General features: G+C 40.0%; 1 protein-coding gene across 2 annotated transcripts; it reads right to left on the reverse strand.

Annotated features, from left to right (window-relative positions):
- Positions 1–443: 443 nt before the first annotated feature.
- crlf1a (cytokine receptor-like factor 1a) lies at positions 444–20,846 on the reverse strand. 2 transcript variants are annotated; one of them, XM_006798385.2, is made up of 9 exons: positions 20,432–20,846; positions 14,781–15,059; positions 12,428–12,557; positions 10,766–10,935; positions 5,275–5,432; positions 4,084–4,158; positions 3,909–4,002; positions 1,365–1,549; positions 444–1,251 (listed from the first exon to the last, which is right to left on the reverse strand). In XM_006798385.2, exons 1-9 carry the CDS (start codon positions 20,502–20,504, stop codon positions 1,228–1,230), a joined length of 1,188 nt encoding a protein of 395 aa, XP_006798448.1. In that variant the 5' UTR covers positions 20,505–20,846; the 3' UTR covers positions 444–1,227. The 2 variants fall into 2 exon arrangements, with proteins under 2 accessions (XP_006798448.1, XP_006798449.1); XM_006798386.2 differs by having other exon boundaries at positions 1,361–1,549.
- Between the last annotated feature and the right edge of the window lie 4,023 nt (positions 20,847–24,869).

The raw sequence follows: 24,869 nt of genomic DNA on the forward strand, positions 1-24,869 counted from the left end.
TTTAGACTCACCATTTCTAAAATGTATGCCTTTGGACTTTGGGAAGTCCAAAGGCACTGAAAGACAAACTGGAGAGCAGCCATACAGGCACTAGGAGAGCATGCAAAAACAGACAAGGGCCCAAGCTGGCTAGTGGATTAGAAACTAGGACCTTCGCACAAGGCGAAGATGACACTGAGCCGCTCTTGACTAATATTCTGTATTCCCGTCAGTCCATCTGCCTCCGCTTTGAAGTACTTTGGGTCAGCTCCATTTTCACCTCTTATGCACTGTGGAGTCAACATGATATGTTATTAAGAATCCATATGATGTCTATTGCTTTGTTTTGTTTTTTATCCACCTTAATTGCCATTTGCATTTTGGTCATCTGATAAGGTGCAGAGTTGTGTTTTTCAGTGCCAGTTACTCTGGTGTGCAGATAACTATTTTCCAAACCCTGGGTTTCTGACATCATTTTATAGAACAGCATCAGAGTGATAACAACTTCAGTCATTGTACAGTCTTTACTAACTAAACATAATTTAAGAATTAAAACATAGCTTTATACTTTAAATATGCTGGTACAATTTAGTACAAAAATAAAAGGCAGAGAAATGCTTCCGTACACAAACACCATCACGTCATCAGTCACTTACTGACACTCAGAAACAGAAGAATCCTGAGTGAACCAGTTTGGTATAGTATCCAGCTATATAACAAAGAAGAAATTAGAAATACTGTATGATAATTTACTTTTGCCTTTTACATGGGGGCCACGGTGAAGGCAGAGGTGGGAGTATCCATTGAGGCTGAACCGCCACTAGATGGTGCTTTGGATCCACAGGGAAAAAAAAGAAGTCCAAAATGTAACTGAATACTTCTGATCTGATTGCCTTTTTGCACACAAATACAAAAGTCTTTACTATAATCCAGGTTATTCATGCAAATGTGTCATTTTTGAAAGAAGGTAGTCCAAATGGTGCCTCTTGTGATACCAGCATGTCTGTGATGAGTTCACCTTCCTTACGTTGACTCAAAAAGTTACATAAAGGAAGAATATCCCACTTTTTCTTCGGATGTCCTCTTGTGGCCACAGCTGGTAGCCGTACAAAAAATGTCCGGAGCAAACTGTCTTTATAATTCTGATATATGAATACACTCTCTTTATCTCATATACACACATAATAACGAATCACATTCACTCAGTTCTTTTCTTGATTTGTTTTCTGCTTGTAAAGACAGCGTGTGCTATGATTTATCCCCTTGGAGAACCTGCAAAAAAAATCAGCGTTTATAAAACAGTTTTAGATTTCCATGTATTTGTGTGAGCAGCATGTGTACGCGTGCATGTTTGTGATTTGATTGGAATGATGATGCTTACCTACCTGGTTGCGAACTTTGTGGGATTTCTGCATCAGCACTCTCCATTGGTCATACAACTTCATGGACATGCTGCTACAACCGTAGGCGTGTTTCCGCACCCAGCCGAAGAACTGCTTCAGCTCCCTGCGCAAGGTGGAGTTGGAGTCTCCGCTGGATTTTGAGTCGCAGGAGCCTGACATCATTCTCTCTGCAGGGAGGAGAAACCAGTAAAAAGGTATTAGGCATAGAAAAGGAGTGTGTGTGTGAATGAAGCTTGTAATAAGAAAGTGCTTTGAGTACTCAAATTGAGTCGAAAAGCCCTATATTAAGTACCAGTCCATTTACCATCTGACAAAACTTTAGTATAGACCAGGGGTGGGCAATCTCAGTCCACGAGGGCCGGTGTCCCTGCAGGTTTTAGATGTGTCCTCGAACCAACACGGCAGATTTAAATGGCTAAATTAGCTCCTCAACATGTCCTGAAGTTCTCCAGAGGCCTGGTAATGAACTAATCATGTGATTTAGGTGTGTTGACCCAAGGTGAGATCTAAAACCTGCAGGGACACCTGCCCTCGTGGACTGAGATTGCCCACCCCTGGTATAGACTCTTATCAGGACATTGCACATTGGATAAAAACCCCTTGGATGTCAAGAGACACTTTACACTCATTGGATAGCAGTTCCTCAGTCACAGGGTTGGCTTGCCCTAAAGTAAAGGATTAAAGTGGGTGGGATTGATCTGGAACAGCATTCTGGCACTTTTAATAAATGAGTAATCAAATCTGAAGATTAGGCTGATACATAATGCCGAGGGAGTTAAATTTCTGTGTTGCAGTCTGGCATTGCTTTCAGCTGCCAGCGTGGACACGAGATCCCACACCCCACTTCACCCTCAAATCAGTTTTTCCTTGTAATTCCTGTGTTGTGTTCACCTGAGGTGTCAATGTTGCGTCTGCGGTACTTTAGCATCTAGCTAGCACTGCAGAGGGGGAGCTAGCATAAAGATGTAACTTTTGAGTCAGCGCAGGTGTTTCTGTGCAGCATCTCATGCTTGGACGCTTAATGTATTTCCCAAGGACAGGAAGATAAGGACTTTTCAGCAAGTATTATACTTTTAATGTCCTAATTTATTTTAGAGCTATCTTTTTTCATGATGTGAAATCTATTTCTAAACAAAATGAAGCAGGATTTTGTGTTATTCAACATTTGCATTAAAAATATTACGTTAAGAAATTCAGTACAGTTTAATAGAGGCTAAACTGGTTAGTTTGCATGCTATGAAGTTACAGTAACGCAGGGTCAGTGTTAAGTTACATGAAGGGCAGCAGATAACAATTTGAATTCAAGCTGATGATGCTGATGAGACTCATTCACCAAATTTTTACTTTTATACTTTATCCCGTCTAGAAGTCATAAATCAGCCATACAGTTTATTTAACATCTCCTTATATCAATTTGAATTCAACTGGATGCACCTGAACAAATCAAAAAAGCAGCAGTGATTCAACTTCTCAAGAAGATGACTTATTTAAAAGGGAATAATTGAACCTCAAATGATCAAAACACATGCAGAAAACATCAAACATGGAAAGGTCGTACTGTGCGTGCAGCAAAGTAAGGAGCTGCTGCTGATTCTGTTATTGTAGCTGTGGCGCTGGTATGGTAAATGGTAAATGGTTTGCACAGTTTGAATTTTGAGGTTATACACTAACAGTTAGTGACTAACTGTATATTCTGGGCTTATGCCATGCAAAACACCAAGGCAGAGTTTTCACCTGGCTCAAATTTGGGGCTGAAAGTTTAAAGTAGTTATAATGGCAAAGTGAAATAAGCAAGTAATCCTCCAGTATGTTAAGAATCTGCAGAGCAGTACTCAAGCAAATGCAATTTTCACTGTCAAAGACTTTTAAAAAAAGACAGATGAGTGACTGAAAAGACTTTGAGGAGAGAAAGGGAAACAGAATTAAACCCCCCTCCCCGATTTGTGCTTTTTCAGCTTGCCCTTGCAGAAACCCTTCCAGAAAATGGGGAAAAAAAAAAATCAAGGTTTTATGAACTGGGTTTTGTTTTCATAGTTGTGGTCTTTATTCCGATCAGTTATGATAACATTTTGCACAGCAGTTATGTCTGGGGAAGAAACAACCACAAGTGCTCACTACTTTGTGAACATGAGTAATGTTTTTTGAATTTTTTTGTTGGTCCTGAAATTGTTTATTTTACAACCTATTGCAAGTAAAACATTATCAAAGTCTGGTTTGATTTTGTAATGTCAGGTTGGGAAAAGATTGCATTATGTTACATTGATGGTTAGGCTATTATTTTTTATTGTCTTTGACTGGATTTGTCTAACATAAGTAAAACTGCCAGTGCTATAAAAAACAACCTGGAAGACTGACCAAGAAGTGTATAAAACAGTACCACTGAGACATTGAGGCTGCCAGTTTTCAACTGCAGGAGCGATCTGTGGGATATGCACCATGATGCTTTAAAACACTCTTAAAAACCTCAATAATGGACAAAAAATGACTTCTGAGTGCCCTTCTGACTGTGTACGAGTGTGTGCTCACCACTGTGGGGTGTGGAAGCAGCAGTCGGGTGGCTCCACTCACTCCAGATGCCAGCCTTGCGAGAACCGTAAATGCCCACGGGATTACATCGAACCTGGAGAAAATACATCATTAGAAAGGCTGAAAGCTACTCTGAAGTACTTAATCATTACACATCGAGACATATCCAACGTACCTGGACGAAATATACCGTTCCAGGTCTCAGTCCAGCCAGTCTACAAGAGGTCTGATTCCCAACATCCTCCATCACCTACACGACAAATCAAAGACACAAACACAAAAGCGCTGAGCGCTGGAGGTCTGACCACAGTATTAAATACCAATGGGCAAAAACTAAAACACAGGACCGAATCAAGATGCAGAAAACACAACCGCAAACCATGTACAGACCCAAACATGCATGAACCTCACATTGTTTGGTGGCTGCTGATCATGTTTATGAAACTATTTTAATGTAACCGTGCCTGCTGGGTAAAATCTGTTCTCTATTATTTATTACAGAGCTGGATATGCTGGGACACACACACAGCAGCGCTTACAGGTACTCATGCAAGCAGCATAACTGAAGACAGGCAAATAGAGAAGAAGAAAGGCGCACATGCTGCAATTAATAATCTTGTCTAATAATCCTCACTTTCTCTCTGGCATCAGTCTATAAACACTTGTTAAAAAGGACTCAAACAAAAAACAGAACATGGAAATTACTGGCATCAAAAGTCTAATGATGTGATGTGGGGGAGCCAAACAGGCAGAAGTTACAGCTGAGCGTCTTACAGACATATTGAAGACATTAACAGCTGAGATGTATCCCTCCATTCCTCAGCATGACCTCATGATTAGGGCTGGTTCAGAGGGAAATGGTGCTTTGTTTTCACCATCGACCCTTTAACACCACTCTGTGTCGAGTCTCCAGCTCTCCTCCTTCAAAATCATATCATCCCTCCTCCGCCTTGCTCCACTCCCCGCCTTTTCTTTTTCCACTTTGCGAGTCAAGACTTGCTTATATTACATCGGTGTAATTCCCCCTTAATTACAGGAGAATCTTCACTCTTACCCAGAGGAAAATGATTTCTGGGAAGCACCATCTGCGCGTCTTAAGGTTTTACACTGTGTTTTTCATTCATTAAAGGCTCGTGCGGAGTTACACATACAGTGGCTTTGGGCTGTAGCTTCTAGATTTATGACTAATGAAAATTTTTGACCAGCCCAACTATTAACTCATCTGGCAGAGGAGGCCTCAATCAGGCTACATCAGAGGTGATTACAGCACAAGGATGAGAAACAGCTGGGACAGTGCTGCTGTTATACAGAAAAAGACAAAGAGAACAGATTTGCATCCTTATAGCTATGGATTCTTGTCCTCTACCTTCCAGTCTTGGCTGTCCTCCAGCCTGTAGCGGATTTGGTATTTGGCCTGAAACAGGAAGTCTTTGAGAGCAGGCGGGGCCTCCCAGCGAACACTCAGCTGGTCCTCCAACTGCCCGACGCGACTGACGGTCACACCTGATGGAGGGTCTGTGGTCACTGGAGAAGGAGGAATGGCATCAGGACATTAAGCATCACATGCAGAACTGATAATGAAAAACATAGTGAATATATTTAGGTCCTATAGTGCAGTTGGAAACTGGTTCAACATCTGCACACAAAACGTCTGATCAGTGGCATGTTTATCCGTTACTTTGATAGTGGCAAACATACAGAAAGTGCAGGAAGACAGAAACAGAACGCATGGATGTAATGGCTCCATCTTTTTGTGTCTTAACCAACAGTTAATAGCTGTTCATGAGAGATTACCCGACTCATACATTTGATTCCCTGCTGTAAGCTGTTGCCTGTATTACTAATGTATGTGTTATAAAGAAATCAAGCACAGATAGGAAATAGTCTGCTCTGCGAGAGAGGCAAATACTGCCTTGATTTTTATCAAATAGCTCTAACAGATGCTGTGGCTGACTAGAGGTTGATTTGAACCACTAATCTGAATTAAAACATTAATGTCACAAGCATTTTTTTCTAGTAAAACAAAGCGTATTACAACAACAAAACTCTTTGCTTAGGGCCTTTTCTCTACTTCCTTATGTTTACACGACCAAGCAATCCATTCAATTTCAATTTTAAGCAGTAGGAGTGATGTCTTCATGTGTAACAACACATTGAAAGATTGCTCAGTGTTGCCGGAGGTTTGAGGTCTCTAGGCGCCTTTTAGTTTTGCAGAGTTGACTTGTGTGAGCTGGAAGAGGCATGTTCATCTGACAACAATTATCTTTTCGGCAAACAAACATGTGGTGACTGAGCATTATATTAACTTTTGAGATCATTTCAGTATCTACTTCAGCTCCTTTTTTTTCAGAATGCCATCATTGAATAGCTAGTAAATAAACAATCTGATCAGAGGGAAGAAGAAGAAGAAGATGGGAAAGATTCAGTACAGGAAAAAATGGGAGTTGACACAAGAGGCTTTTTTCTTCTTGGAGAGAGATTAAACAGTAAACCTAAGAGTAAAATGAGAATACTAATATTTTCGTGGACACACATAGGGCTCAATGCAATTATAGCCAATGACATCTGCTAACAAATTTCCCAGAGGAACCCACCCGAGGGATTAATAAAGTTTATCTTATCTTATCTTATCTTATCTTATCTGCAGATAGAAACATAGGTTTTGTTAAAGTACACTGTAAAAAATACTTCCTTTTGTACAGGAAGCTTTACTGTTAAAGTCTACCTTCTGTACTCTGCAACAGTTTCTTACTGTACATAATATTTTTAAACCTGTATTTCATATAAGATTCACTGCTTTCTGGATATCATTACACTGTAAATGTAACTGCATGTCCTACGGACACAAGTCCTGGGCACTTGATTTTATCCACCTTTGGCAAAGGGACTCAAAATACCTGCATTCAAAGATGGCCCAGTGCTTTTTTCCATATATCATTTTTCTTCTGGCTCATATGTCCACAACTATAAGAACAGTTTATAGGCGTATTCAAGACACTGAAGATGCACGCAGGCTATATGCAACTATAGGGGTCTTGACCAAACCATGAAACCACACAGAACATCCACAGCAGTCAAACAGACTAATTGCAGCACAACGGAAATAAACACGAGAACATGTGTAAAATAATTATTTGAATGTAAACATTCATATTCCCATAAGTTCTTGCGCTTGCCAAAGAAAAATATTTCATTATGTGCAGTAGCTTGCTCTTAACTTCTTTTCCTCAAAGGCATCAGAAGTTACAGTATTCAGCTGCATTCACCAAAAAACGGTACATTGCTGTAATTTTACACCAATTTGTTGCAGTGTTTTAACTGAAATAATTGATTTTATGCCACGGTTGATAACAAATGTATCTCTTTCATGATGCAAAACCAACATTCGACATGGGTTTTTGTTTCATTTTCTTGAAATGTGAGATTTCTTTTTTCCAGTTACATAATAATAAGGACCAAGGAGATCATTTTCTTTCTTTTGAATCGTGTTCTTCTATCCACTAAGTCATTTCCATTTGATTTACTCAATAAAGGTAACAACTTAAAAATCAACAGAGACAATTTCTTTGTCCCGTGTTAAACTTCTAGAAAAGAGTGTTCCTGTTTCCTCACACTGTGATTGTTAGGCATGTGGCAAAAAGCAGGGCTCGCAAGACTCGAGGCTTTAAAATAACAGAATATATATTGAATATATGAATATGTATAACACAGCATCTTTGTTCAAGATGCTAGAATTGAGCATAATTTAAAGTTATGACAGTAAACTATTGTTAATTTAAAAACTCTTTTTAAGATCTATTTAAAAAAGAAAGACAAATGTTCCAGTATTAACAGATAAAACACACTGGGGCAATAGCAGAATGATAGAAAAGTGTCAAATTGTTAGAAGAAAATGCTTATATATATATATATATATATATATATATATATATATATATATATTAGGGGTGGGGGAAAAAATCGATACTGTGTAGTATCGTGATATTTTGTTTGCTAATAATGTATCGATACAGGGACAGCAGAAATCGATATTTTGTTACACAAAAAGTTTTTGTGGACTGGAACATGCTCTGACTTGTTGATGCATGTTGATCAGCTCCTTTTTCTGAGCAAGAATCCTGACATTCCTTCACTGTCCAAATGTGTTTAACTTTTTTTTGGCAGCAATAAACATGACAGTTTACTTATTTTAATTTAAGACAAGTTTTATTTTAATTACGTTTAAAACTTTTTTATTTCATGTAAAATTATATTTTCTTTTAATTTACTTTCAAATTCTTCAGTTGCTGAATGGGCTGCATAGTTTTCATAAATTGCATAGTTCAGAATAGCTATAATTGTACCAGATGGTTGCATTCAGTTAAGTTGGACTAGACTGTAATACAAACCATTCAAGTTTGTCAACAATAAAACTGACTGAAATGAGAGAAAGACTGAGTGTGAGACTTTGATATTAGATAAAATGAATATTGATAAAGTTTACCTTTATGTACAGAATCTGAATATTGCAAAATATTTTTAAAAATTGCAATAATATCGTATCGTGCGTTAAGTATTGTGATAATATCGTATCGTGGGATGTATGGTGATTCCCACCTCTAATATATATATATATATATATATATATATATATATATATATATATATATAAAAAGTAATACATAGTAATGGTATTGTTCTCAGTCAACAGCAAATGTGTTACCCTGAGCATTATATGCATTTGGCAGTAAAAGTCAATGAGACGTGACAGATTACGGATGAATCATCATTAACATATGCCTTTCCTTAACACGTCATCATTTCAGAGTCAGCGATACAAGTTTCCTCTAGCCTCTGTTCAGAGGATTCCCTGTGAGTAAGAAATGCAGGGGAAACTGTAGGTGTTTCCGCCTCGCCTTCATAGCTGATCAGACATGACCGTATACTCCAGTGAGTCACGGCACCCCGATGCAGGTGTGGTTGGTTGCTGTGTTTCATGACACGCTGCTGCTGTTGTGGTAACTACTTGAATGAAAAAGTGAGGCCAGTGCAGAAACCTCCCACTCTCTCTGCCTCTGTCTCTATACTGTTACCAGGACCTGCCCAGCCCTCAGGGTGTGTAAACAGGTGCGTGCATGCATACATTAGGAAGAAGAAAGGGATTACAACTTGATGGACACTTGTTTCCTTGCCAATGACGTGTTCACCTTCGAAACTCCATATGGGCTTCTTCCAGTATATTGTTAGGAATACGTCAGGAGTAAACCAGGTGAAGAGTTCTTAGCTAATCAGGTTGTATTATTTCCGGTCCATGTCATAAAGCCTCAAAGCCCAAACTTTTCAAGCCTCGGGCATCTACGGCCGCCTCAGAGACAGGATTAGTCCCAAGGATCAGCCAGGAACATTCCTAAACTAGATAAAAGCGGGTTATAAGGTGGTGTACATGTGTGTTTTTCCTCATTTGTGTGTGTGTGTGTGTCCAGTGAGCATGAGTAAAAAGAAAACAAGCTCATCAAAAGGGAGGGCGTTTCCAGTCATCACACAACTTTGCCTATCCAGGTGTCAGCATGCATGTGACTGAATGTGTGCATGTGTGTGTGTCTGTATGTGTGAGTGAGTGTTGAGGATAATGATGTATGCTCCGTTGGCTTAAACCGCACTAAGCTAGGCATAACAAAGCTTTAAAAGGAATTGCCCCTCAGTTTCTATCAGTGCTTGTGAACAACTTTCTTTAAAAGGCAGAATTCACAGAAGTCAAGCCAATGACCTGTCTGTGGAAATAAAAGTTGTTTCAATCACAGGTACTGACTTGGGGGCCACAAGATAAATCGAAAAGGAGTCTTGAGATGATGAACCTGGCAAAGAATCCACGGCTTAGTCTCACTGAGGAGCTTTAACATTATTTAAAAATTCCCCCCCCCCAAAACCATCTGATAGTATCTTCTATACTATGTAGTGTGTATATTGTATAAAGCTGAACCGAGTATAGTGTATATGATATTTACACTTTAAGAAATGCCTTAATAAAATGTGGCAATGAAATTTGACATAATGGTGATAAATTAGAGTGAAAATCGCTCTCTACGAAAAATACGGCATTTTATTTTTTGACATCTTCTTTACCTTCCTGTTGGATTAGAAAGCACTCTCATATTCCTCACATCAGTATGAAGCAACTGAGACTTTCAGCTTAGTTTGAGATAAGACTAGAAACAGACAAATTCATTAGGTATCCTGGCTTTGCGCAGACTTGAAGTAACTGCTGCTGGCTAAGAAAAGTTTTGGCAAATAACCTCCTGTAAAACCACAAATTGGTGTTGTTACACTATGTTTTAAACAAATGCGATGCATTTTAGTAGCGCTTGAAGGTATGTTTTAAAAGGTGATCTAGATAGTTTCTTGTCACTCTCAGTAAGAAAGATAAAGGCTGTATTTCCATAACTGTGGGAGTATGACTTTAAACTAGCCTGGACAAATTGGCGGTACTAGAATTGGCTAATTTTGTTAGAAAACATCATGGCGTCCAGCGTCAGGTAAAGTGTTTTCTCAAAGTTTGCTGTTGGTCTTGTTCTATTTGTAAAAATTACAGTGTTTCATCTTTAATGTTTTGAATCAGTTATTTTCTCATGTTTAATCTTGGTTTTGCTGTGAATGTTCAAATAGTGAATTAGCACAAGGAAATTCACTCAGTGGTTGAACCTCTGGCAGATTGGATGAAAGATCAGGTAGACATTTTTTCCTTCTGAAGGCTAACAAGCCTAAAAGGTTGCTGCAAATCATCCTAGATTACAGCCAGAGGCCTCATCGACACTGAGATCAAGGCTCTCAGAGCAGCAGATGAAGCACAAGGGTCAAAGCGAACTTCTTCTCACACTCACCCACGTCTAGGATGTCAAGGGTGATGACATCAGAGGTAGCCCAGCCTAGCTGGTTTGAGGCCTCCACCCAGATCTCGTAAGGTGTGAAGAGGTGCAGGTCCTGGGTGATGCTGCAGGAGTACGGCTGTGTGTGAGTGTAATCTGCACACTCTTTCTCTGTCCCATACCATCTGAAAGAAAAACAAAAAATACTGAACTCCACACAGCATTCAATAATGATCCTTCTAAAACACAATTTATTCCATGACGTGGTTGCTTCCACATTGAACCATCGTCTCATGACACTACTATTATTGAACAGCGTTCACTCTGGGTATCATGTGTGTTATTGTTCTTGAAAATAAATCCAGTGGTATTTGGATTTGTTTCCACCTCCACTTAGACTTCTTTCATGGGATTTTCTAAGGAATGTCAGTATTGTAAAAGAAAACAAAAAAAAATCTTCTGAAAAAAAATCTGATTTTAACTGAAAACATTCGCGGTGGGCTTACTCGTTTAAAACCTTGGCTGCATTTTCATGTTTTATTTTGTGTTTCACTTCATCCATTAAGTTAGGCTACTGAGAAATGTTACTAACTGGCCAAAAGCCCTCTGTGCCAACTGGACAGTCATAGCACAATAGTAGTAAGTAAGCATGAAAGGTCTCGATGCTTGCTTAACAATCCAGTTAAGGAAATCCCAGAGAGTTGATTGTGTTCATCTGGATGCAATGTTTTTAGTGGGAAAAATCTTTCATCACTCATCCAAGTGAATTCTTCAGTCTCTAAGACTAAAGAAATCGCTTGGATGAGTGAAAATGCTGCATCCAGATGATAAGAATCAACTTTCTGTGTGAAAGGCTTTCTTTTTTTCCCAGCATGGCGTTGATAGGTCCACTATAAGACCAACTGTACAACTACTGAAAGACTTTTTTAAAAATGGTTTAGGTTGCTCGGACAATATTGGAAGAATCTATTGCTGTGAAAGTTATTCCTTTTCTGCTTTTGCTTTGTGTGAAAAGTGAAGCTTTGGCTGTCTTGTTCAGGTTGCCTCATTCACACTGGTTTGGGGTGTTGCTGTTGTTGCTCTGAGGCTTAGAGGTTTGATGGTGGGTTTGCAGTGGTGGATTCCTGTTTTTCCATTTCTTGTCCCTTAGTTGATCATTGCCCCTTCGATCATTGATTTTTTCTATCCATGAATCGTGCAAACCGAAGTAACTATGTCGGTTAAGTCAAGACAAAATTGTCTGATTAGTAACTGCAATCTGATTACAACATTTAGAACAGTGATGTAATGAACAGTAACTATCTGCTTGTCCAAAGCTGGAAATTCTCACATATAGCACACAAGCAGAGATTATCTGTCACAGATGTGTTCTTACTAATGGAACTACTCCCTTTGGTTTAGGAAAATGGGTGTCGGCTTTCTAGAGTGACACATGATAGCCACCAGCTAACTGTTCTCACATGGGTTCATTTGGATACTACACAAACTGTGTATTAGGGAGCTGGCAGGATAAAGTGTGCTTAATTTGCAGTCCGAATGATTCAGATGTTTGCATTCTCGTGCAAAGCTGTGTGTGTGTAGGTAATGTGTAGATAGCAGTGTAATTGATTTAGATCATTTAAAAAACAGTGAATTGAGTCACTTGTAAAAGTTAAGCTGCAGTGCGTGTGTGCATACCTGAGTTTATACTTGAGCTTGTACTGCGTGCTGATATTAGTCTCTCCTTTTCCCCCTGGGGCCCAGCTACAAGTCAGGTCTTTGGTGTTCCTGGACCAACAGGTCAGATTGACTGGCTTCACTGGAGGCACTGGGAGACAATGGGGTGAAGATGGACAGAGAGTAGGACGAAGACAGAGGGTGGGGGAAATTTGTGAAGAGAAAAGAGAAGAGAAAAAACATGGCAAAGGAGAAAAGATGAGTGAGGGTACAAAGTGATAAATAGCTGTTGTTTTGGGGGTTTTTGTTATTGGCGTGTGTATGTGCATGTTCATCTCTCAGAACACAAGGTGCTTCACAGAGATGAAGATCTTGTTGATTGCATCTTTCTGTGTGTGTGTTAGAGAGAGCGTGTTTATGGTTTTGTGTTCTTGCAGTTCTAGTAAGCATTCTCATCACGGTTAATAATAGTAGTAAAAGCTCTTTAAACTTACTGTAATGAAAAAAGACCAAAGAATACAAAAGGTAATGAACACTGATCGCATTTTAAAGACTTAAATGATGTAGAACATTATTATCAACACCAAGTTAAGTGATTTATATAATTTGGCTTCTTCACTTATCTGTCACTATGTTTCTAAATCCAAACATAAAGTACACAGGCTATACTCACTGGACACTTTATTAGGTACACTTTGCTAGTACTGGCTAGGCCCCCTTTACCTTCAGAACTGTCGTAATGCTTCATGGCACAGATTCAACAAAGTGCTGGAAACATTCCCCAGTTTTTAGCCCCTGTGGACACGAGAGCTTCACCCAGTTGCTGCACATCCTCGATGTGAATCTCCTGTTTCTTTACATCCCAGAAGTGATCTATTGGGTTTAGATTTAGTGACTGTGGAGGTCATTGAAGTACATTATTTAGAGAGATTATTTGAGCTTTGTGACATGGTATGTAATCCTGCTGAGAACATCCATCATCAGAGGATGGTGGTCAGCAACTACACTCGGCGGGGGCTGTGATGTTTAAACGATGCTCGTTTGGTGCTTTGGGATCCGGAGTGCTCTAAGAAAATATCCCCCACACAATTACACCACCACTGCCAGCAGACTGAACCACTGATACAAAGCAGGACGGATCCATGCTTTGATGTTCTGAACCTACCATGTGAATCTTGCAGCAGAAACTCATCAGACCAGACAACATTTTTCCAGTTGTTTATGTCCAATTTTAGTGAGCCGTGTGAATTGTAGGTTCAGTTTCCTGTTCTTAGTTGACAAAAGTGGCACCTGGTGCGGTCTTTTGCCGCTGTAGCCCATCTGCTTTAATGTTGGACATGCTGTGTGATCCAAGATGCTCTTTTTCATACCTCGCTGCAATAAGTTGTTATTTGAGTTACATTGTTACAGTATGGCCATTCTCCTCTGACATTTGACATCAACGAGGCTTTTTCCCCCAGAGAAATGTCATTCATTTCTCTTTTTCAGACCATTCTCTGTAAACCTAGAGGAGCTTGTGTCCCAGTAGATTAGTAATTTTAAAATGCTCTGCAACCAACAGCCACGTCACATTTAAAGTCACCTTCTTCTCAGCAAGTTGTGCTGACCGTGTCTGCATGCCTAATGAGTTGCTGCCATATGATTGGCTGATTAGATGAATGGGTATACCTAGCAAAGTGGCCGATGAGCGTATGTTTTTTCCAGGACCAACACCTGCCAGTTCCCTGCCATACTAACATGGATAGCATTACTAAGTCTTGCCACCCTGTTAGTGAGATTATTGCTATTTAACTGTCACTATTCAAGTCCTTATATATGTCTACTTGTATTCTGACTAGAAAAATAAGCCCATTTTTCATAGTCTCATACTGTTTCAGAGCAAACAGGAACACGCCATATTAGGGTTGTCATAAGCCCCAAATCAGTAAGTTCTATAAAGTTTACTGTACCGATAAAAAAAAGAAAAACAGTACGTCTCAAAACTTTAGAAGTACAGACATGTGTGTTTGTGCGTGTGTAAAACGTCAGGCCCATACTTTATGAGTGATAGTGCGAGTAATGGACCACACAGGTGGTTAAAGCGTCGGGCAATAGAGGCCTCTCGCTGGGCCTGAAGGCAGGAACACTAAACATAAAATACAGCTACAAATGTGCAGGGACACTTAAAAATCTGCCCACTACTTGGTTGCTGTTTCCTTTTACTCCCATTTCCTTTTCATTCCATTCATCTCTTTGGTGTATTGCTCCTCTAAGTCCTCGCCTGCACTTATACATTTATGTAACATTTCCTCGTAGCGAAGCAGAGAAGCAAATGCAGAGAATCGTCAGAGGATTAAGATTATTTTAAAGTTATACATTTTATACTTCAACTTACTGCCAACATAGAGACAGGAGCCAGCCAGTATGTGTCCCTTGTGATTGTGACAGACAAGGTTGTCACCAGATGTTTGCTTGGAGGCATTGAGTCCTGCCAGCGTCACACTGAGGTTAGTCGGACTAAGCACTCTGTAGAAGGAGCTGGGCAGCTGTTGACCATTCAGTGTCCAGAAAAGCGAGCTGGCGTGGACGCCAAGTTCGGGGTGGACCCAGCAGCTGGCTGTCAGGTTAGACCCAATGCGAAGTACAGGGTCCTGAGGGTAGATGATTGCTACATCTGGAGGAGGGTGGGAGGACATGGATATTAGAGGGAGTATGTCTTTCGAATGGTTTTAAAGTTTAGGCTAATATTTGAAAAAGTTACTGCCTGTGTTCAAGGGGCACTTCAGATGTACTAAAGTGTAGCTGAAGACAAAATATCCAATTATCTGCTGGAACCTTTATTAACAGTTTCAGTATAGCAAAGCTCTGGACTTGTGCCCTACTTCCCTTTCATTTTTGGAGCCTAGTGACTTCGCTCTCGGCCCCTCAACCTTCTGATAATGCTTTGGTGCTTTTCACCACCTCCAGCTGGATAATGTTGCTCTATTTCAAATTCCTGTTCCCTGCTTTCCAGAACCACTCAGTCCTGCACCGTGCTCTCAGGTTTAGTGTTTCTTGGCTCTAGTGGAGCTTTGTTAGCAGGGCAGTGCTTATCTTGTAAGCTGAAGGCATGCTGTTTCTGGTCATAACATGGACATGTCCTAACATATTAGTCAACGTGTTTTTATCACCTTGAGACACTGCTCTGGTTCTTTTACTCGGATTCTGTTTCCAGCATAAAGTCCCTCACCCACAGATGGGTTCTGACTCGTCAGACTCCATCGACAGCTAAACTGGTCCTGCTGCAATGTGCATATGAGGGGCTGCCAGGCATGTTAGCAGAATCCCTGGCAATTTTATTTCACAGCTCCACTCCAACATCTTCCTGAGCCTCTTACTACAAAGCCACACCGTACACCCTACAAGCCTTTTCCCCCCTCACTGAAACCCCTAACAGAATGCTACACAGTGCCACCGTCAATATATGCTTGATGCCATGCCTGTGCAGGTTTTTACACTCTGTGCTCCCTGAGCTCATGAGCACAGGAGTTCAAGAGTAGCAAAGATAAGTTTCAGTATTTATGGAATGCAATGGCTGAGCTTGAATCAACTTATTGTGAACAGTAAGACCACTGAGGCACACACAAATCCATATGGAATCTCATCAATGGTGGAGTTAGACACTCCCATGGTTGTAGCTTGGTTGATTTTGCATGCCTGTCTCAGCATATGCATTCATGTTTGGCCACCACATGTAGCTGCGGGCCAATGTCTTCATTCTTGAAACCCCTGAATTGGCCTCATGAAGTTGTACTTGTGCTGGAATTATCAAAAGGCTTTCCCACAGTATGAAGCCGTCATCCACACATCTTCTACCTTCAACTCACGTTGTCGCCTTACGTAGCACTACATGTTAGGGTCACTTGTAAACTCTACAGGGCACCACATCACAGTCAGCCCAGTCCCATGTCTGATTCACCTGTAAAGGTTTCCTGTGCCTGGTTTGCAGTGGAAATCTACTGAGTTGCCAAATTTAAGCCTTCCTTGTATTCCATGACGTAAACACAGGCTACCCAGCATTTTAGCTGCTGTAAGTTGTGTAATGCCCTATTTTCCTCTAAAAGTCAGATCAGCTCTTTTTGGTATGTCACTATAATCCTATGTTTTGGCAATTAGGTATTAATTCTTTTGTTCTTATTTTACGTGTAAGCGGAAAACGATGGGCAAAGCCTCCTTCCACAGCCTCATTCCTTAGTTTGTGTTCCAACAGTGCTGCCCTGCCCAGCGCATCACATTTGAAACATCATTGTCATGAAGGTGGTTTGCTGCCCCCTTGCTGTACCGCGACAGTGGGTTTGCTCACTGTCTGCTGCATGGTTGGCTAGCTCAACTCCCTGCTCCAATCTGATTTTGCCCTCTGCCTGTGGTGGCTGATTTCTGCACACCATCCTCAGTGAAGCCACATTTCAAATTCCCGCACTGAGAAAAATGGCTTTTTTTGTACTTTACTTGAAATTTGTTGAAGAAAATTCAGAAGAAAATGAACTCTGAGTCAGATTTGCTTGTTTTTCTGTAAATCCACCAAATGAAAATAATCCAAATGTTAACAGCATTAATGGGACAACTGGCATTGCACTGATTAGTTAGTGCTATTAGTGAAGAAATGTAGTTAATGTTTGGGATTCACAGGTTTGCCAGCCTGTTATGTAACAATTTACCAGTGAGCAAAAGATAACTGCTTATTTGTGCCATATTTGTTGCCCGTTAAGCAACCTTGTCCTGCTGTAGATTATAGCTTTGGTACCTGTTTAGGACTGTTTGTTTTATATAATTGTTGAAGGTTGCGAGACCCACTTCTGCTGAAATATAAGTTTTAATATAGAAAAAGCACAGCCAACATAGCATGACACTAATTACTTTTGTTTTGCCCTCATTTAGACCCCTAACAGAACGTTAGAGTTGCAATAATTAAAATCTTACTGAGAAAAAACCCTCTAAAGTTATCCTTTTTTCCAGTGTCCTGTCTAAACCATCTGCTTCACGATTCTGTGACAAAAATCTGCAACTAATAAGGGATGAAATGTCTGAATTGGATTATCTCTCACAATCAAGCAAATGTGCATGCTTGTGCATGCTGAGTTTCATGCTGTAGTATGTAGTGCAAATGCTTCTATGTAAAATTATTTGGGCAATGCAGAGTTTGCGCTATTTTGAGATAAAACATCTGACAAAAAGAGCACAGACATGCGCTAATGCAGTTTCGTTAGATCTTTTAACCCTCCCTGTCTCACTTGCATTCGCTAACACTGACGCAGTTCAGTTTCGTTGCTTTTTTTGTATTTTTAGTTGTTTTAGCAAAGAAGCTGCTAAATGGTCAAAGAAAGAGTTTAGCTGTTTATCTCTTTATCTTATCTGACAACTGAAAGTCAAACAGTGGAGCTTTGATCTCACTACACGTGAACAAAATGATAAAGGAACAAAAAAAGATGGGGATATGGAAGCGAAGAGAGGAGACAAGAGGAGACGAGAGTTTAAAAAAAATGACGCCAAAAGTCCAACGTATTGAAAAGCGCGGAACTGTGGAAAACCTTTTATGAAGGAATGAGCGAGGAACACTGACTGAGAGCATCAATACTTTGTTAGAACACTGTAAATCTGTGCCCGGGGCCACATCTATTCAGCTGCCAGCCACCTTGCGCTTACAGACAATGTTGTGGGTCTTTTATGGAGGAGTCGCCTTTGAACAAGCGAAATCAACTGTAACTCCGCTCCAATATTAATATGGTAAGCCCATCTTGAGCTCTGACACAACACTTGCACACATTTATGCACACACAAATGAACACAAACAAACACTTGCACAGAGGCTGGGTTGTCTTTGTCACCGGATACAGTGGACTGCGATCCATATGAATAACAATCAGTGTTTATGTATTCCAGGCACTGAGGACATTGCCCCTGAGCAGGGTGCGAAGCCCCTTTAACACTCCTTCAAACACGGCGGTTCTAGACGAAATTACTGCTGTTTATTGCCTCTTGGACACACTCACTGGAGGAAATGGTTTGTAAAATATTATTTGTTTGGAGAGGTTGAGGCAACTCCAAACACAGCTCTCATTGGGGCAGGAGACGAGCTTAAGCCTGCGATGGAGATGGATGAAGTTACGGGGCAAGTTCAGCCGAGGAAAAGTTTTGAACTTTTGTTCGAGAGTGAAAGGTCTCCAGTGAACTTAAGCGGTATTGAGGCTGTCAGTCTTCAAAGGTACATGCCACCTCCTCTTTGTATTAAAAAGCTCCTCTCACTCATTCATGCAACACTTGAAAGGCAGCCAATACTTTTCTCTGTCTGCTTAATAGAAGTACATGTGGAACTTTTTGAGGGGCCGCTTGGACAAGCCAAGTGAAAGAAGTCACGCAACATTTAGTGACAATGAGCCATGCAACGTCGTTGGTAAAGAGACCGAGGAAACAGCAACGGATGTTATTTGTTCCTCTTGAGTTTTTTGTTTTTTTACAGGTTTACATTTGAGTTATTTAACTGATGGTCTTATCGAGAGAGATTAAATTAGCTTATCTTAGTTTAAATAGGGCGCACAAAAGGAAAATATAGGGTAGAATAAGTTTGTTTCTGATTAAAAGTCTGTTTTAAAAAAAAGTTTTAAAAAATATGATAATATCCTACATAAACGTCTCATTGTTTGTTCACAGAAAACTAAAAATGTAAAAGTTTATGAGCTGCAATGAAAACTAATTATATGTTAGTGCAAAAAAAAATCCACATTTAAACTGTTTTACTATGGTGGCATTCGTAAACCGCAGCATAGTCTGTGAAAGGGAAGCAAAGTCCATTATTACAATGAATAACATGGTAATGACCGATTATGTCGTATAATAAACAGCAGGGTGGCTTATGATCAGGGCCCATTGTCTCCTTTAAGCCCCTAAAACTGTAGTTTCTTTTATTAGTGCCTTTGAAACAGGATGAATAGCAGGAGATCCTCACAGTGGAGCTGCTGTTTGCCAGCGAGCTCGCCATAAAAACTAATCCAACCACTTAAAGAGTGAAATGGACATAACTTTGATTTATTTAGATTATTGTGCATTAAGCTGGTGGTTAACATTCTCCACAACCCCAGCAGATGATGTCATTGTGTTGATGCGGTTCGTAAAGCCCCCATGCTCTCCATGTGTTTAATGAGTTATGGCCTGACTTGTTGAAAATCAGCCTCATGGGAGATGAGTTCTCTCTGCAGGGAAACGACCAGTTTACTACAGCAGGAGCCCATCTATAACATGAGCTGTCAAGTGGACAAAGTGACCGTTTTCTTTTTTCGTTTTTTTTTATGTATCCAGAAAGCCAGCAAAGTGGATCCAGTATGTGTCCCAAGGAAGTGACCTACTGTTATGTAAGGCAACTTAGGAAAGAATCCGTGGAATTGGTGTTATTTTAGATTGGAAACACATTGTAAAAACAGTATTATTCAAAGAAAGCCCCCTGCAATTCCTACATGTTCTTATACGGGGTTTATACAATATTTCTTGTATGGAAACTATTTGTGGTCAACTATACTTGATATGAGCATAATATTTATTAGATTTATCCTTCTGTGTGTTTTTTCCAATGACTAATATTTCTTCTTAAGTAATTGTGTCCCACGTGGTATCACTAAAACACTGTTGTGCTCAAAAAAACTGAATTTTCCCCCTTCGAAATTGTATTACTACAGCGTAATACTCCAATATTAACTTGCCTAATACATTTCTAAAACGTTTTACTGTAGTAGCAGCAAAAGTCTATTTTTACAACATATTTATCGCCAGAATCAAACATACCGGAGCAGGACTTACACTGTCACATGGTGCTGGTGTTTACATTGGGATATTTGGGTGACACTTGGTTTGCATTGATTTCTTTCGAAAACTACATAAATATGAAATTTAAAAATAAAATTAAAAATTAGAATAAAATAAAATAAAACATAACAAACATATATAGCCAAACCCCCCAAAGCCTTCCCCAGCACTATCGTAACTTTGCGCATCGATGGACATCTGTGTGCAACTTACGTGTGGACAAGGACAGCACGCCGGGAATGTGCAGCGTGAGGAAAATCAAGCAGAAATCCAAGACGCCTTTCATTTTCCACCAATTACTTTTCTATGTGTCTTGACTTCTCGTCCTCGTGTCGTTGCTCTGTCGCCTTTTTTTTCGATCGATCCTGGATACAAATTACGCACAGCAGAAAGAGGAAAAACACCACGGGTTCCAGGACCGGATTTTATTGACTCTCGGGACTGAAGAAGCGCACTAGAAAAAGTGTGACCAAGTGTGGAAGCAAAAAAAATCACCCTCTGATAAGTCTTGGAGTAACTTGTCCTCATTAAAGCCAAAAAAAAGCGTGGGCATTACCACGTCCTGTTTGCAGTCTTCTCCCTTCTTAATGCTTCCTGCAGCTAAATCATACACAAGTTCATACTTTTTAAGCCCCTCCCCTCTCTCTCTCTCTCTTGCTCTCTGTCTCTCTTCCCACACAGTCGCCAGTCATTTCCCCCTCTTTCCGTCCTTTCCCTGCTTTTTTTCTCTCTCTCTCTCTAAGGCTCTCCCCCCTTGAGTGATGGTTAGAGCCATTCACTTTCACTGAATCACTCTGTCTCTGTTACTTTCCATGCCTCGGGTCTCTGCTTTACAATTTTTCACCATATGAGGCTATTGAGTCAGTGAGTGCTACAGGAAAGGTTGCCAAAGCTAAATCTCGTCTCTCCATTTTAATCCTTGTGTCAATGAGGAGATTCTTCTTCTTCCTAACAGACTCCCAAGTGAATTATGACATTTCCTCATTAATTCTTGCTGAGTTCTGCTCAGATATTTGACAGTGTTATATTATGACGTAATGATAACTGTATCCCTTAATCCTTTTAAACAAATTCCTAAGATCTTTTAATGTGCAATTTTTGTTTTCTTTTGTTTTGTTTGTTGCAGGGATGTTACCATTGAAACGTATATCTTTGTTCAGCCTGAGGATAGGGAATATTTTCATTTTATTATTATTTTTTAATCTGCATTGATCAGTCTTGGATCAAACATCTAGCCTACAGCTGTTCCACTTTTGGGCACACTGGCATCAAAAGTTAAATAGTTTAGCATTAAAAGGGAAATTAGCTTTAGAGACTCTTTTATGTTGGCCACCAGGGTTTATTCAACGGGAATGCACGTGATGGAAATATGAAAAACTCGTTCCTTAACATTAACAGTTCCAGCTCTATTGTAGTGAAACTGCCAGCCACTATGGCTAGACACTGAATAAGCAATAGTCAAAACACAGAGCTGCCAAACACCCACAGACTGCTTCACTCACTGCTGATTGATTTCATCTTTATTCAGTGTGACCTTTCAGTCTAGATTATCATCATCAAATATGTAAACACAAGAGCCAACAGACTCATAGATGCTGGGAAGATTAACCAGTCTCCTGACCACAAAAATAACAGGCCTTTTTCTCGGCAGTCATTTCGTCTTGTCATAGTTTGGGTCGTTAACGTTAACAGTCTCGCCGTTCCCCCTAAATGTCCCACCGAATCAGTGGCTCCCTAAAATACATTTGCACCTGTGCTTTTACTTTAACAAGTTGAAATTTCACACACAACGTTTCTGAAAATGAAGCAGCTAAATGGAATTGGACCATTATTCATTTGAAGTTGTTCTTTGACATGTCCAAATATCTCCAGTATAAAGGTCAGCTAGGCAAGGAAACGCCTCAAGGAAACTCATGAGTGATTCAGGGAAAAGGCAGTGGTCATAAACATCATGTTGTCATACATCACCGTTCATGTAACTTCAGCTTTCAGAAGACATGCAAGCAATGTAAAATATATGAATATATATAACTGAATATACCAGCAAAAAGCTGCAGACTAATCCAAGCAATAGAAATTCTACTTTTTTTCTTTATGGAAGAATGGATAAAGTAAACAAAGTGCAGTCCTGTGGACACCAGTAACATAATGTGCATAATTTTGAAAATAGGAGCAGACAATGAAGATCTCAAGGCTGATATTAACTGGAAACATTTCAGAAATATGTTCATGCACGACTGTGCACACATGAAAAACCAGTGCCTGCTTATTTTGGCCAATCAGCATCTAATTTATACTGAAGATAAAATTCCTCAGAAGAAGAAGACAAGGGCGACTTTTGTTTCCAGAGAAGAAACTCCATTTCCACAGAGGAAAAGTTGCCCTCCAGCGGAGGTGTGGTATCAGCTCAGTTTAAATTCATCAGGATCTGAGTGGGAGTCCTCTGACACAGGAATCCGGCAACTCGTTGGCTGCTTCAACAGACGCTAGAGGAAATGCAGTGACATCGGGTCACACTGCGATTGAGAACAGTGAGACATTTGGGCCCCAGAGTTTGTCTGGAGTACAGGAACATTTTCATGTTCATGGTCTAAATGGGCGCTGTGACTAATATTTGACTAACATGAGTTAGTCTTGCTTGTCCTTTCCTGGTTGAGTCAGCAGGAGTGCGCCCACAGTGCCAGCCTAACAGCCACGATGACCTTTAGGTCCTGGCCTACAGGGTCTGCCATTATCCTCAATCAGAGAGGGCTCTTGTTTGTGGGACAGTTCCCGCTCGTGCTCTATAGTTATTTTCCAGGAAGCGTGAAAAGAACTGTGACACTGACGTGACTGTTTGTGTCACTTTTCCGAACATTTCGCTCGTTCGCCTATTCGCAGTGTTAGAACAGTTAATTCATGGCAGACCTTTGTCACCATCTTGGCCCTGTGAGTGAAACTGATGTGTCAGTGTCTTGGCTTGTGGGTTTTATGCTGCTATTGTCTCCCATTTTTATTGGCACGCACACATGCAAGCCTCTCTCACACTCAACATCCACGAGCTCCCTCTTCCTTCTCTGTTACATGTCGGAAAACACATGCATACAAAGGCAAACACTGCCATCGCAGTGTGGCATAAACAGTCACAGTGACATGCAAATAAAACCTCTTACAGCCCAGCTGTCCTTAATCCAAAATCCCACGGGCACAGAGCGGAAGTGTTGAGAAAGTCAGCGCTGATAGTTACGTGAAGTAAGACGTGGAGAATCGGAAAGATCGCGAAAGCAGCAAAGACAATGGTGAACATGACGAGGAAACCTCCTCTGTAGTAACACCAATCATATAAGGACCACAAGATGGGAGTGCAGGCTCGGTGTAAACAAATGGCAAATGTCTGTCAGTGTCGTGGCATTTCTTATTCTCCCGCCCTGCACAAGAAGACTGGTTCCACATTTATCTGCAAAGTGCTTCCCTTAATTCTGAGTACATTGAAGCTTTTGTAACATCACTAGGTTGAAAATCATTCCGCCTTAATTAGAGTTACAAGTGAGACATGGAAGCATTTTAAATGGGCTTTCCAGCAGATCAAGATATGTATGTTGTGCAAAGTCATCTAATTAGTTCAGTGAAACATTTCTAAAAAGAAAACATACAATTGTAATTCAGCTTTATCTGTTTATAAAGACAGTCAAACTGACTGTCAAGCTAACTGTCAAGAGGGCAAAGACAGACAGACACACAGACGGAGTGGGAGTAATCAAAGAGAATCAGGACGTTTCCCCAATCAGGACTGTTGGAATACCAAATTCTTAAAAAGAAATGTCAGCAAAACGTCTAAAATGATTTATTCCAGCCCTTTGTAACCTCTCTGAGACATCTCTCATCAGAGAGATGAGAGATGAAAAATAAATAAAGAAGGATATAAGCAGATATCATCGTCATTTGACAAAATACGGAGCAACAAACTGTTACACAGAGCAGCAGAGGAAAGCAGTAGCTCTGCAGAGCTGAATACACACGCTCCGTTTGTTGCCTTTTCTTTCCTACGCTGAGTGAAAAAATGATTAAGAAAAAAATGGTGGGATTATCCATCATATCAAATTTATAAAAAAAACTTGCCAACTAAAGCCGCTGTTATTTCCACAGCTCCAAATCCACCAAAAGCTGCTAAGCTCCAAGAAGTTAAAGAAAAAAAACTACTTAAGTCACTAGATAGCATGCATTGCACTGCTTGGATTAATTAGGAACTGGAATTACAAGTAATATTTTCTTCTTTTCATAGTTTAATGTGGGTAAAAGAGGGTGGGGACATTTAAACATGTATATACATGTATTTATGTAAATATGTAGCACATGAGTCGATAGAAATAGCGGTGTAAAAATATTTTAAACATTAGATTACATAATTGTGATTGAACTTTTTAACTTGAGCTAATAGATGCAATCCTTTATCTGTGTAAACTAAAAATAGAACCAAAGAAAAAAAACTTTACACGCTTTTTATTTTTCAAGGTTTTTTTTACTTTTTTTTTTTTTTTAAAACAATGCTGCCAGACTTTTTTTTTTCAGCTTTTGAAGCCAGGACGGAACAAAGTGTCTTAGGTTCCTGGAACAAGTGTTAAAACTATACCAAAAGGCTTTTCCTTCATTTAAGCATTTTTAAATTAAAAAT

This window comes from Neolamprologus brichardi, chromosome 19 (genome assembly GCF_056152115.1).
Source record: "Neolamprologus brichardi isolate AB-2024 chromosome 19, ASM5615211v1, whole genome shotgun sequence".
In the NCBI taxonomy this organism is placed as follows: Eukaryota; Metazoa; Chordata; class Actinopteri; order Cichliformes; family Cichlidae; genus Neolamprologus; species Neolamprologus brichardi.